This window comes from Emiliania huxleyi, assembly GCF_000372725.1.
Source record: "Emiliania huxleyi CCMP1516 chromosome Unknown EMIHUscaffold_198, whole genome shotgun sequence".
NCBI classification, from domain to species: Eukaryota; Haptophyta; order Isochrysidales; family Noelaerhabdaceae; genus Emiliania; species Emiliania huxleyi.
The window spans coordinates 58,642-71,293 of record NW_005200615.1 but is presented as its reverse complement, the minus strand read 5'-3'; the positions used below and the strand labels follow the sequence as shown (position 1 = coordinate 71,293).

Sequence of the window (12,652 nt, the reverse complement as noted above, 5' to 3'; positions counted from 1 at the left end):
GCATGACGCGCCACTGCGCGGAGTAGGAGTCTAGCGGAGCCTGAGGGGAGAAGGCATGGTGAGGCAAGCCCGTCCTCACAGACAAACACCACTGCGGACCCAAGACGCACAAGCAAGCACAGACAGTCGAGAAGGGAGAGACAGCAACGACAGTCAGAAGCCAGCGCTGGGTACCAGGAAGCCCGTCCTCACACGCGAGGCGGTCGGGCAGGGTGGCAGGGCAGCCCTCGCGACTCCGCGTCTAGAAGGACTCTGTCCACTGCGCGAATGTGTGTGTGTGTGTGTGTGTGTGTGTGTGTGTGTGTGTGTGTGTGATGTGTGCGCGCGCGTGCGTGCGTGCGTGTGTGTGCAGTTTTGCCTTTGTCATCGCCGCCATTTGGGCGAGGAAGGCGGAGAGCGCGCCGTCTGGCGCCTCCCTCCCGGTCTGAAGTGCGCAGCCGTAGCCGCCCCCGCCCAGCGGGAAGGAGAGCGACGCGGTGGCGGCGGCGCCGTTAGTGCCCAATGCGACGCGCGCCGTCAGCTCCGTCCCTCGGTAGCAGTCGAACCAGCGCGCGCCGCCGCTCGGCGCCGCAACCACAAGTTGCGTCCCGTTGGCCACGGCGTCGCCGCGGTTCACCAGCCTGCGTGCTGAATACGCCGACATGAGGGCGGGAAGACGGTGTTGTGTGCAGCGTACTCGGCGCACCGCGTGAGCACAACGAATAGACGGAGAAGGAGTACAGCGGAATACGGGTGAATACGGCGTCAAGTGTGCTGGTTGGGAGACAGGAACACGTCTTCCGCTTCTACCGGACGAGGACGATGAATACAGGGGAAGACATGAACACGCATTCCGCTTCTAGGGTCACCAGCGTCCAGAGCACGCGGCGGCCGCGGGCGTCGGGCCTGGTCAGAGGCAGCGTGATCTCGCGTGATCTCGTGTGATCTCGCGTGATCTCGGATGATCTCGCGTGATCTCGCGTGATCTCGCGTGATCTCGCGTGATCTCGCGTGATCTCCGGTGATCTCCGGTGATCTCCGGTGATCTCTGGTGATCTCGAATCATCTCGGGTGATCTCGAATCATCTCGGGTGATCTCGCCAGCGCGACGCAAAGACGGCAGGCTGCACCGCCTCAGGCGTGTGCGGCTCCCACCCTGCCGACAGCAGCAGGCCACCGCTAGCGTCGGCGCCGAAGAAGCGCTGCATGTGCGCCACCCGCCGGATCGCCTCGGCGTCGCGCGGGGTGATGCCGTTCCACGTGCCTAATTGATGAGTTAATTAGTTAATTTATTAGTTCATTAGGCGCGGGGTGATGCCGTTCCGCGTGCCCCACACGTTCTCCCACGTCTCGTACCCCGCCCCGTTGAACCACGCCGCCTGGAGGGTGTCAATGCGGTCCCGAGATTACCCGAGATTACCCGAGATTACCCGAGATTACTCGAGATTGCCTGGAGGTTGTCCGTGCGGTCCTTTGCCCAGCGATCGCACACGTGCGCCATGAAGCGGCCGCGAGTCAGAAACTTGAACCGGTTCACCGCCGGCACGGCCGGGTACCTACCGCGCTGGTGTCCAAGTCTGAGCCGGACTGTTCTTCACCCTCCTACCTACCCAACCTAAAGGGAGGACCTCCAGTAGCCCCACCCCATCGTCGCCCAATTGAGCGCCTCGTCGGTGCCTCCGCCCTCCGGCTCGAGACCGAGCGGGTGGTGGACCGCGAGAGACGCGTTCCAAAACGCCAGCCCGACGGAGCCCATTGTGTCACCGTTGAAGCCGTCGCCGCCCGTCTGCTTGAGCAGCGCCGCCAGCGCGACCTGGTCGCTGCTGCCCTCGCGCCGCGTGCCGGTGTCCCAAGGGTTGTACGGCCACATCACCTTCACGCCCTCGGCGTGCAGCTCGGCTGTGACGCGACGGACGCCCTCGAGCCCGCCCGGCATCGTGCGGAAATAGTCGAACTGCGGGCGAGGCACGCAGCAGCGGTGAGGTGGACAGCGGCAGCACTAGCAGAGCAGGAGAGTGACAGCCGAGCTGCGGACGCCCGGTTGCGGTCGTCATGATTGACTGACGGTGATCATACGTGCCTCCCCGTGTTTGTAGCCTGGCGTTCGTGCCCCGTACGTGCCGCGTCCTGCGCTTCCCTCGAGTTCCTTAATTCTCTAACGGTGCTGCCTGATTGCGGTCGTCGATGCCGATGTTGGTGTAGGTGGGCCAGAGAAGGAGGCTGTCGATGCCGCCGTACCGAGCGCGGAGATCGGCGAGGTACCGCCCGACCGTGTACTCGCCGGAGGTAGGGTCGTAGAAGCTCCGGTCGTAAGGGTGCATCTGCGGCTGCATCCAGGACGTCTGCGTCCACGGGATCACCTGCGGAAGCGCCGTGGCTGTGCCGTGCGCGTGTCGCATGGCCGAAGGAGGATGCTGGGCGTGGGTGTCGAAGCCAGTATCGCGAGAGTTATCGCGTCATGCGGGCGAGAGGCTCACATCGAAAACACCGCCAGTGTAGTTGATCTTGCGCAGCACAGTCTCGCGCTCGGCCTGGATGTTTTTGAGCCACGCCGGCTGTGCCTCACGACTGGCTGGACCGTCCCAGAGGCGAGGGTCCGAATGAGCCTGCAGCATCGTCGTAATCTCGTGATGGTGCGGAGTGGCAGCTGGTCGTCGGTGTTGGTGGGCAAGTGGAAAGAATTTTACTACGCGCCCCTCTCACAGCAGACTGGCTCGGAGTGGCACTACAAATGGCACAGCAGGCGACGGCCCCTTACGGGTCGTCAAAGAGGCCGGCGTACTCCTCCGGCCGCTCCTCCCCCTCCCAATCCTCCCCGGGCTCTGGCTCCTCCTCCTTACGCCCACTCAGGGTGTGTGGCAGCCAGCTGGCTGTGTGTCTTGTGAGCTTGTTTGTGTCTGTGTGTCGCTCGTGCGTGTCGTCATCATCTGTCCCGCGTCCACCCATACCGCGTTGGTGTCCAGTCCGTGTGTATCGCGCGCCTTGCGGGGGGGGCGCGGAAAAGAGGAACCTCTTAGCGCCATCGCCACGGTGCTGCATGCAGCGCCGGGCGACGACGGCTTACCGCCTCCCGGTCCCCCTCGGCACACCTCCGCTGCTCAATGTTTGACGGCTCGAACCCGTGAAGCTTCCCCGTGCGCGGGTTACCCCGCACACGGGTCAGCCTGCCAGCCACGTATCCACGCAAGCGTGGTCCGCGTGCATGGCATACAGGCGTCCGCCAGACAGCGCAGAGGCTAGGCGACCGGGGAAGGACTAGCTCAAGGGCAACACAGCGTCACCAGCCGTTGGCGCGCAGAACGAGTCTGCGGCCCTCGGTTGGGACGAGTGCGCGACGCGGTTGAACCGCTCAATATGGCCGGCAGCTCGCGCTGCCGGCGGGGTTGGTTGGGGAGAACCGGCACGGGGAGGGCCGGCCTCCCCGGAGGGGTCGCCCCCTGGAGGGGCCCCAAAGGGCCCCCCGGGGGGGCGGGGGCCCCCGCCCCGAGGGGCGGGGGCGGGTCCTTCCGTGTCGCTCCCCTCGTCGGGAGTGTCCGTCGGGATGGTGTTGTCCGCCCACTCGGCAGCGTTTGAGCCTCTGTCACCTTGCCTGCCGCGAGCAGCTAGCTCGTCGACGTAGTCGTTCCATTTGTTGCCGCTGTCCGAGCCTGACTGTTCTTCACCTTCCTACATACATACATACTAGGTACGGGACTGGCGCGCACTGGCACTAACACCCGTACACCACGGGAGCCGCCTAACATCCATGCCCCTCCTATTCAGCACTTCCATGTGTGCGGGAGTTGGTTTGTCGGGAGGGAGGGGCAGGCTGCTCACCCACGTGCACCGGGCCAGTGCTTGCACTTTGAATGCCGTGGGGCTCCTGCCCGTGTCCGGGCGTGGAGATGCGAGGGTCGCCCCCCCTTGCCCCACCACTTTGTGTGTGTGGAGAAATCTACCTTACCTTACCGCTTAGCACTTCCACGCCCAGGACACGGGCAGGACCAGGAGCCCACTTTTAATGCCACGATGGGGCTCCTGTCGTCTAGACGTGGAGACGCGAGGGTCGCCTCCCCCCCCTGCCCCTTGCCCCACCACTTTTGTGTGTGTGGAGACCTTTACCTTGCCTTACCTCCCTCGTGCGCCCCACCCATATCTCCCGTCTCCGTCCCCCCATATCTCACCCTGCGCTCAGTCGATCAGCTGAGATCTGTAGGCCGAGGTCAGCAAAGTCGCGGCGTAGCGCGGCGACGACTCGGTCGCGGATGTCGGCTCCGACATCCGCGAGGTATCCTTGCACCATGCGCTGGCGGCGGCGGCGCTGCGCCTCTTCGAACTGCGCAAAGGAGCCGCCACGGCGGCAGTTTGCGGACGCACGACACCTCGCACAACACTGGAATCTTACAACAAAACTCCCTCGCACAACACTGGGCACGGGACTGGCGCGCACTGGCACTAACACAGGTACACCACAAAATACAAAATAGAACTGCGGATGTGCGTTGGCGGGTGTCGTGGATTCTGCGTTGAATTCAAGCCAACGGTGAATTCAAGCCCTCAATCCTGAATCTTGGAGCACTTGGAGTGCAGTCAGCGAATCCTCAGATTTTAGATTAGGACGCTGTCGACCCTCTAATTCGGCTGCGTATAGAGGGTGTGGATGCTGAGTTGACGGAAATCGGAGGACGCGACCCACTTCGCCACAGACGGTCCCGCGCCTCGCCGCTATGACGGCCGCACGACCGCAGGTCGTGTGCGTGCGGCCGTCTTTGTCCGGAGTGAATACTCCAACGCGCTCGTCGGTGACGGCTTCCTCCAACCTGCGCCGCGCTCGGCGAACCTCGACAGCGCCTTCGGTGGCATGCAGCTCTTTGCGCCTGAAGCTTGGAGAGCAGCTCCTCTGCTGCTCACACGCTCTGCACAGATGGCACAGCCTACTGTGCGGCTGCCACAGCTGTGACAGCGATGGGCTCGCCCTCACTGGCCCTCAGTCACTTGTGCTGCGGCTTGTGTGAGAGCGACACTGCTCGGCGACTGCTGGCACACTGTGAGACCATGGGTGTGAGGTAAAACCACGCTACCAGCGCTTGGTCACATCGGCCCCGAGGTCAGATCCATCTACTCTGTTGATGACAACACTTGTCTACTCGCTGGAGCCGAGCAGGAGGGCCCGGCGCACAACCCCTGGTCAACTCACCTCCTCTCGCTCTCGCCACACCCCCGGCCCCGTATATCGTCGCATCCCGCGGCCGCATAAGGAATATAAAATAAGCGGCGTGCTAGTCACGCTTTTCTGAGTGTGCCCCGGCTTTACTGTCCTCCCCACAGCCCGCAAAGCAGTCCAGTTCAAAAAGGTCGACGCAGCGGAAATGCATGTGCAACGAGGGGCGCTCTTGCGACAGGTACTCGCGCTCTACCACGCGCAGCCCGCTGTCGCGGAGCAGCGCCGCGCTGCGCGCCTTCTCCTCCGCGAGCCACGGTCGGCTTTGGTCCCGCCACTGCCTCGGCGTGCCGTGCAGCGCGACGCGCGGCGGCGCGCTCCTCTTGCCGAGGGCAGCGGCGACGGCCGGGTCGGTGAGGTGTGCGCCGCGGCACTGCAGGCCGGCGTCGAGGTAGTGCACCTCGGCGAGGGCGCCGAGCAGCCGCGCGCCGGCGCTCTCCGTGTCGTTGCCGCCCGTCGGCAGCGCGAGCTCCGTGAGCAGCTGGTTGGCGACGACGCAGCCCTTGGAGAAGGTGAGCACGACGAGTGGGCCATGCGCGGCCTGCGGTGGGCCGCCATGCGCGCCCGCGGCCTCGGCCGCCGCCTCCAGCAGCGCGGCGAGGTGCGTCGCCGCCCTGCGCCCCGTGCTGGAGTAGCCGAGCGGCTCGCCCGTGGCCGTGCATGACTGTAGGAGGTTCTCGTACACGGCCGCTCCGCTGCTCTCCACCCGAGCGGGCTCCACCACGAACAGCCCAGCGTCGGCGAGTCGGCCGCTGCTGCCGCGCAGCCGCTCGCGGAGTATCGCGAGCAGTCCGCCAGAGTGAGGGTGGCGTCCGGCCGCTCCCGCAAGTGGATGCCACCCGACGTGTGGCACCGCGTCGCCGGGGAAGGCGACCACTGTGGCGCGCCAGCCTCCCCTCGGCAGGACATACAAGACGCGGTTCGCTCGCCTGCCGCCGGCAGCAACGTCCCGCTCGCCAATGAGCTCGCCCGTGTGTTCAGCTGAGCCGCTGGCCGCCGGCCGCCACGGGGCGCGTGTGTTGAAGTCGGAGAAGGATGGCATCGATTGGGGGTGGCGGATTTTCTGGCGCCGGGTTTTCTTTTTTTCGTCGAGCCTGTGTGCTGTGAGAGAGACTTCGTGTAAATTCTTTTTTCGAGCGTGAGAGCTCTCGCGGAAACCTCGCTCTCGCCACCTCGCCACCCAACGCGGCCAAAGGATATCCACCTCGAGAACCTCGAGAACCTCGGCCACCATGCGCCTCGACCACGCACGCCGAGCCGTCGTGCGCAACCTCCTCAGCGCCGCCGCCCTCACCGTCGCGCCGTCGCTGCCAGCCAGCGCCGACGCGCCGCCCACCTACTCGTTGAAGGGCCTCGCCGGCGCTCTGACTGGCGCCGATGCGCCGCGCCCAGCCGATCAACTCGGCGTCATCGGCCGCGGGCAGAACCGCGACAAGAGCGGCCGGCTCAATAGCTGTCCGGCGGACAAGAAGGGCTGCATAAGCTCCTTCTCCCAGTTTGACGAGGAGTCGTACGTGCCGCCTTGGACCTATCAGCCCGGCTTCTCGACGCAGGCAACCTCGCCGAACGACGCGCGGCGCGCCGCGCTGCGGGCCGAGGTGGGCGCCGCGGCGGTGGAGGCCGGCGAGACCAAGCCTGCCCCGAAGAGTCGCGAGGTCGCGGAGCGTGAGCTGAGGGCGGCGATCGAGGCCGCCGCCGGCCGGATAGTCGAGACGGGCGACCGCTACCTGTACGCCGAGTTTGAGGCGGGCGGCGGCGCGGTCGACGACGTCGAGTTTCTGTTCTCGCTCGACACGCCGATCGTTGGCTACCGCTCCGCGCCCCGGCGGGGGGCGGACGACAAGCGGCAGCGGAACCGCATCAAGGAGCTGCGGAAGGCGCTGAAGGAGGACGGGTGGAAGAGCGTCGGTCGCATCGTCGAGTAGGTGGACGAGGAACGGCAGGGCCCGCACGGCCGGAGCGTCGGGGGTTGAGGCTTTTTTGTATATATGTGTACAGAAGGTCGCCCTCTTAGCATGGCAGACGGTCACGCGGTGCCGGTGGGCCGCGGGGCGCGCGGGCCAACGCGGCAGCACCGCACCTACCACCTTGCAGTGCGACACCGACAGTGCGAGCTGCTGCGACACACGCGCGCGCGGAGTTTTTTTCTGCCTTTGTCCCGCGCGTGCCGGCCCCGCCTCCGCCTCGGCCGCCCGCCAACACTCATGCGCAGCCCCGCCGCCGCCTCCGCCGCCGCTCTCTCTGCGGGTGAGGAGGTGCTCGAGGATGACGACTTGCTCCGCATCATCCTCTCGGCTCTTGCTCCGGTCGGTGATCCATCGTCCGCAACCGCCGACGCGCTGCGAACTGCGGCAGCGCTCTCCAAGCGCTGGAGTGCTCTTGTGAAGCCAATCACGCGGCGATATCTGCTATCGCGCGCCGAGGCGCGGGTCCTGGCGCTTCCCACCTACGGAGTCCCTCCAGGATCATTTGCCAAAGTGATGGAATTCGCCAGCTTTCTCAATGGCCGGCGGCGTGGCCGCAGTTGCGGACTGCCGGAGCATATCGCTCGATCGGCCTTTCCGGAATCGCTCTCCGTTCCGCCGGCCTTTGCTCCTGGCGTGTCTGACGCGACCGCCCTGGGTGCGACGCAGCTCATCACCTCCTTTGAGTGCGGAGGCATCCCCGCGCTCGTTGAAGGCGACGGCGGCGCCGAGAAGGTGATCGCGTGCCTGACCCATTTCGCGACTAAACAGATGGTAGACTATCTCGTGATCTGCCCGAGCGGGCGCATGCAGCTGTGGGTCAGCGCCCTCCAGCAGCTCGCCCCCTCGATCCGCGTGCTCGTCAACCAAGGCACGCCAACTCAGCGGAAGAACGCTCTGCTGTCACAGCCTCGCGATTATGATCTTCTGCTCACGCCGTACAGCCTCGCCATCAAGGACACTCTGCACCTCTGCAAACTTCGATGGAAAGTCGTCGTCTGGGACGACGGTCTGAGCGAGCTGCGGCGCGGCTTTCGCGAGGGGTCCCAGACCTGGGCACTCCATCAAGGCGTTAATAAAAGGGCCGCTGGGGGTGCGACAGTAGACTACAACATCTTGCTGTCTCCGGCTCGCGTGACAAACGCGGACGACCTTCTCTGGCTGGTGCACAACCACCTTGGCGCAGCATACGCAGCCTGCAAGGTTGGCCTCGACGCGCACGCAATCGCGATGCGCGTGATAGTGCAGAAGCTTCGCCTGCTGGAGATCGCGCCCGCTTCGCTGTGCACGGAAGTGGCGCGCGAGGCGTGGCTCGCATCGCTGCAGCACATCCTTGATCAGGTGAGCCGGCCGACTGTGGCAGCTAGTGTGTGAGCAGAGAGTGATTATCGCGCACGCAATCGCGGCGGCCCTCGTGGTCGTCACGAGGGCGGGAGACGGGAGAGCTCGGGAGGCAGCGCCCCCGCTGCCCGTGCAGCAGCGCGCGCCGCAGCGGAGAGGGAGGCGGACGCCGCCGCCGCCTCCGCGCCGTACTGGCCCGCGAGCTGGCCGCGCAGGGACCAGCCGACCGCGGCCGCGAGCACCGACTGCGCCCGAGCTCCGCAGCGCGGCCCGCCCACCGCCCACCGCGTGCACCCACCCAGTGTGCAATCTTTACCGGTATGGGAGTTTTTGGCTAATCAAACCCAAGGCCTGCACTAATCAAAAAGTGGTACGGGATACCAGTTGCCTCACGGAAATCAAAGCGAGTCGGAGTGCCTTCTTGGTGGCAAAATCGGCAGAATCGGCAAAATACCGGGTATTTTGCGGGTATACCTGAAAAAACCCGGGTATACCCGGGTAATACCCGCACTTTTGCATGGTTTCGCCCCCGGGACCACACCGACAGCCGCTACAACTACTGAAAACCCCGCATACCTGCACTTTCGCATACCACTATACCATACCACTCCAAAACTAATCAAAATATCGCCAAATACCAGTCTCATACCGGTAAAGATTGCACACTGCACCCACCTTTAGTATTGCCGAGATCCGGGCGGGTGTCGGCCGCAGGCCCGCAGTGCTTTGGCCCTCTTGTCACGTTGCATGCTCGGAAAGCTAAGGCGGTACGTTCTACGCTGAAGCCGTATCCGCAATGATATATCCCCGGGGATAGCGGATAGAGTACCCTCAAGCGTCCGGGCAATTCTCGAAGGAAACCAGCCGGATCACGAGAGGCAAGCTGGCTCGGCGGCAGCCGCCGGCATGACGTCTATGTTTTTGCGCGTAGGGCGTATAGCACACGACAGTATCACGAACCCCGAGGACCCTCTTTCATCTACACTCGTAGCTCTCTGCCTCTCTCACATCTCAGATGGTTTGGCGCATGGCGGCGACGGAGGATGGCGGGTTGCTGCCCGGAGTGACTTCAGACTCCACCGTCTCGGCCGTCGCCACCTCACCCGCTTCCATACATAGCTGCCACAGTCCGTCGGATGGTGCTTTCGTGGCCGTTGTAAAATTCTTGTGGGCCCGAGAGCGATGTGCCATGTCCGCCTTGCGTTTCCGTTTGTTTCATAACGTATCGAAGGCTAAGCTCAAAATTCTTTTTTTTCTTGGTGGTAAAATTCTTTCTCGTGCCAGTGTGCTAAAGAAAGAAAGAAAACGGACAACCCAAGGGAGGGATGGGGAGGACGGCACGCCGCCACCACACAGGGATTTTAAGGAGAGGGGTGTGATGCGCTAGCCCTCGCCCACCCTTGGGCGTCCGCCTCTTCCTATCTCTCTTCGCAGTCTCTCGCAGATTCTCGCTGCGACCTTCATGCCACCTCGCGGTCGCCCCCTTCTCGTCGTTATTTCCCTTGTCTCTTCTTCTTCTTTCTGTCGCGTCGCTCTCCTCTGCTTCTGTGCTGTGAGTGCGGCAAGTGCTTCAAGAATTCTTTCTGGAATCTGTGATAGTACTAGCACGCGCCAGTTCGCACCTGCGTACTCGCGTGCCCACGCCTCGCCAAAGTCTCGACGGCGTGATGATCGACATCAGCTCACGCAGACCACGTCGAGTCCATGTCCAACCTCTCGCTCGAGATCGCCCGAGATCAGCGAGATCGCGATCTCGCCCAGAGATGAAGGGAGAGTAGGTGGCGGCGGTGCTGGCCTGCGCAAGCGCGTGCAACTGCCAGACGAAACAGTGCGTATCATGACGAGGCGCGTCTCCAGCTGTAGCTGCCAGAAGTCACCCGGCGGTGTGGCTGGCTGCTGCGAGGGCACTGACGGCTGCGAGGAGCTGCCGCGCCCATGGGAGGCGGAGCTCTAGGACGGCTCGCAGTGTGTCACACGTGAGTGAGAGACAACGATACGTGATAGAGTACTTTGCATGTTCATACTCATTGTTCATACACACACGGACACTACGTGTTTCCTACCACCACTCAAACGTTCGTCCGTTCCGAATCCGAAGTGCTACATTCCCAACTCGCTGCTATTCCAACTACGCCTCGTCATCTCCCTCCTCTAACTCAACAATTGCTTTATCCGCAGCCTCCTGCTCTGTCTTCCGGTGCTTCTTGAGAGCGCTGTTCAGTCTTGACTTCCGCAGTTCTCGTACAGCTCTTCGAGCTCCACCCCCAGCGTGTGTCGGTGAAACCCGAGTCGTGTTCATCCTCTCCAAACTCACCGCGCGTGAGGTAGCAAATAGTGTTGTCGGCAGCAGTCAGCTTGTTGCACCGCTTCTTTCCGATCAGTTGATCGGGGTCGCACAAGCGCATGCCGAGCACCGCCTCGATGTTAGCAGAATGTTGGCACGACCGCGTCGTCCGCACCGCCGCCTGCAAGCCGTGCCTGGCGCAGTCCGATGCTGCCTTTTGGCACTTGTAGCGAGCACACATGGTGCGGTGCGCGTACTTGAGCAGGCGGTGCGCGCCGCAGTTGGCGCAGGGGCCCTGGGAATAGGGCGTGCGGCGGCATGTGGACGCGCGTCCAGGTATTTTTCGGGTAAACCTGGACTTTCTCGGGTATACCCGGGTTTTACCTGGGTCTCGGGCAGGCACCCCCCTGTCGGTCGAGCAGTCTTGGCTCCCGCGAGGTGTACCCCCCTCTCGGTCAGAGGCCTGGCCAGGGGCACCTGTAGGGGGGTACCACCACCCCCCTCATGCTCACACGTCTTGCGAGAATGGGGGCGGCTAGGTGCGAGGGGGGGGGTGTTTGAAGATGACCCGCATATAACCTCACATCCAGGGCCGCCGTGTTTAAATTCTTTCTGGAATTCCGGCGGCATCGACGGGTGCACAGATATGGCTGCCGCGGTCGCCCAGCCTCGTGACTCCTCAAAGCCTGTCCGCCTGGCATCCCTCGAGGGCGAGAGCGCTGGCCTGGCGTCCCTCGAGAATGAGAACGTGGGCCAGCTCCCGCAGCTCCCGATGCTCTCTGGGCGCGACCGCACCATGAGCTTCCAGTCCCTTGCTTCTTTCGCGCCAGACGCTGACGACAGCGCGAGGAGCGCGATCGAGGCGGAGGTCGCGGCTCTCCAGTCGGGACTGCACGCGCGGATCGACGGCTACGTCAGGGTCGGGCGCCACACCGAGTACCGCGTCTTCGTCGAGTGCCGCTCGCCGGTGGAGGCCGGTGGAGAGACGATGACCCAACTCGTGGGCGGCCGGCAGCAGCGCTTCTCCGCGTTCCGCGCGCTGCATGCTTCGCACGTGGCCGCCCTCGGCGTGCGCTTCCGAGCGCCTCGCACCGTGCTCTCCGACTCCGACGCGGTTCGCACCGGGCGCGTCCAGGTGGGCTGTCTAGATCCCCACATCTCCCCATATCTCCCGATAGCACCGCCGCTCTTTGTGGTGGGCTGTCTAGATCCCCACATCTCCCCCTCTCTCCCGACGTCTCCCCACCTCTCCAGATGCTCGCCCTCTTTCTGAACGAGACGCTGCTCAAGCTCCCGGGGTCCAGCGAGCGCGCGCGTGCGGCCGTGCTAGACTTCCTCGGCGTCAGTCAGGATGCGGTGGCGGCGGCGGTGGCGACGGCGCAGGCGCGGGCTCAGGAGCGTGCAGCGCAGCGTGCAGCGCAGCGCGCCTTCTGTGAGCGGCGGTCGGCGACGCGGCTGCAGCGGGAGGTGCGGCGGCGTGCCGCTGCGGCGAGGAGCTCCGAACGGGACACTCTCAAGGCGGCGCTCGCCGGCGGCCACTCTGCGGCGGCGCCATGGGAGTGCTTCGCCACCGCGGCGATGAGAGCGCTCGGCTGCGGCCCGCCCGCTGCGCCGCCTCCGCCCGCCGCGCTGCGGACGGCGTCGCAGCCGACAGCAGCGTGTTGATATGGCGGGAAGGCCGGCGCCGCCGCCGCTGGTCGCCGCCGGCCCCCACAGTCAGGGGCGCAGCGCTATGGCTCGAGGTCGTCTCCCCCAGATCTCCCCCAGATCTCCCCCAGATCTCCGACAGATCTCCGCCAGATCTCCCCCAGATCTCCCCCAGATCTCCGGGCGCCCTGGCCGGAGATCGTCGCGGTGTGGCTAGCGCGAGCTTCGGCGTGACGC

The 12,652-nt window shown here is 64.5% G+C and overlaps 3 protein-coding genes across 3 annotated transcripts in view; 1 reads left to right on the top strand and 2 right to left on the bottom strand.

Moving 5' to 3' along the window:
* The window catches only part of EMIHUDRAFT_468542 (hypothetical protein), a gene marked incomplete at its 3' end in the record, with an annotated part of 3,017 nt that extends 380 nt beyond the window's left edge, over window positions 1–2,637 (bottom strand). Inside the window, exons 1-5 of the mRNA XM_005781876.1 lie at window positions 2,457–2,637; window positions 2,148–2,339; window positions 1,608–1,933; window positions 1,420–1,535; window positions 1,110–1,243 (exon numbers count right to left, since the gene is read on the bottom strand). Of these exons, the coding sequence (XP_005781933.1) occupies window positions 1,110–1,243; window positions 1,420–1,535; window positions 1,608–1,933; window positions 2,148–2,339; window positions 2,457–2,594 (906 nt within the window). The 5' untranslated portion in view covers window positions 2,595–2,637. The remainder of the gene's footprint in view (window positions 1–1,109; window positions 1,244–1,419; window positions 1,536–1,607; window positions 1,934–2,147; window positions 2,340–2,456) is intronic.
* A 2,600-nt stretch (window positions 2,638–5,237) lies between these two features.
* On the bottom strand, window positions 5,238–6,221 carry EMIHUDRAFT_233870 (hypothetical protein; the record flags this gene model as incomplete). Its single annotated transcript, XM_005781875.1, has 1 exon — window positions 5,238–6,221. The coding sequence occupies one exon, from the start codon at window positions 6,219–6,221 to the stop codon at window positions 5,238–5,240; it is 984 nt and encodes a 327-aa protein (XP_005781932.1).
* Window positions 6,222–6,411: 190 nt separating this feature from the next.
* On the top strand, window positions 6,412–8,517 carry EMIHUDRAFT_113729 (hypothetical protein; the record flags this gene model as incomplete). The annotated part of the gene is made up of 2 exons (XM_005781874.1): window positions 6,412–7,073; window positions 7,392–8,517. The coding sequence occupies 2 exons, from the start codon at window positions 6,412–6,414 to the stop codon at window positions 8,515–8,517; spliced, it is 1,788 nt and encodes a 595-aa protein (XP_005781931.1).
* Between the last annotated feature and the right edge of the window lie 4,135 nt (window positions 8,518–12,652).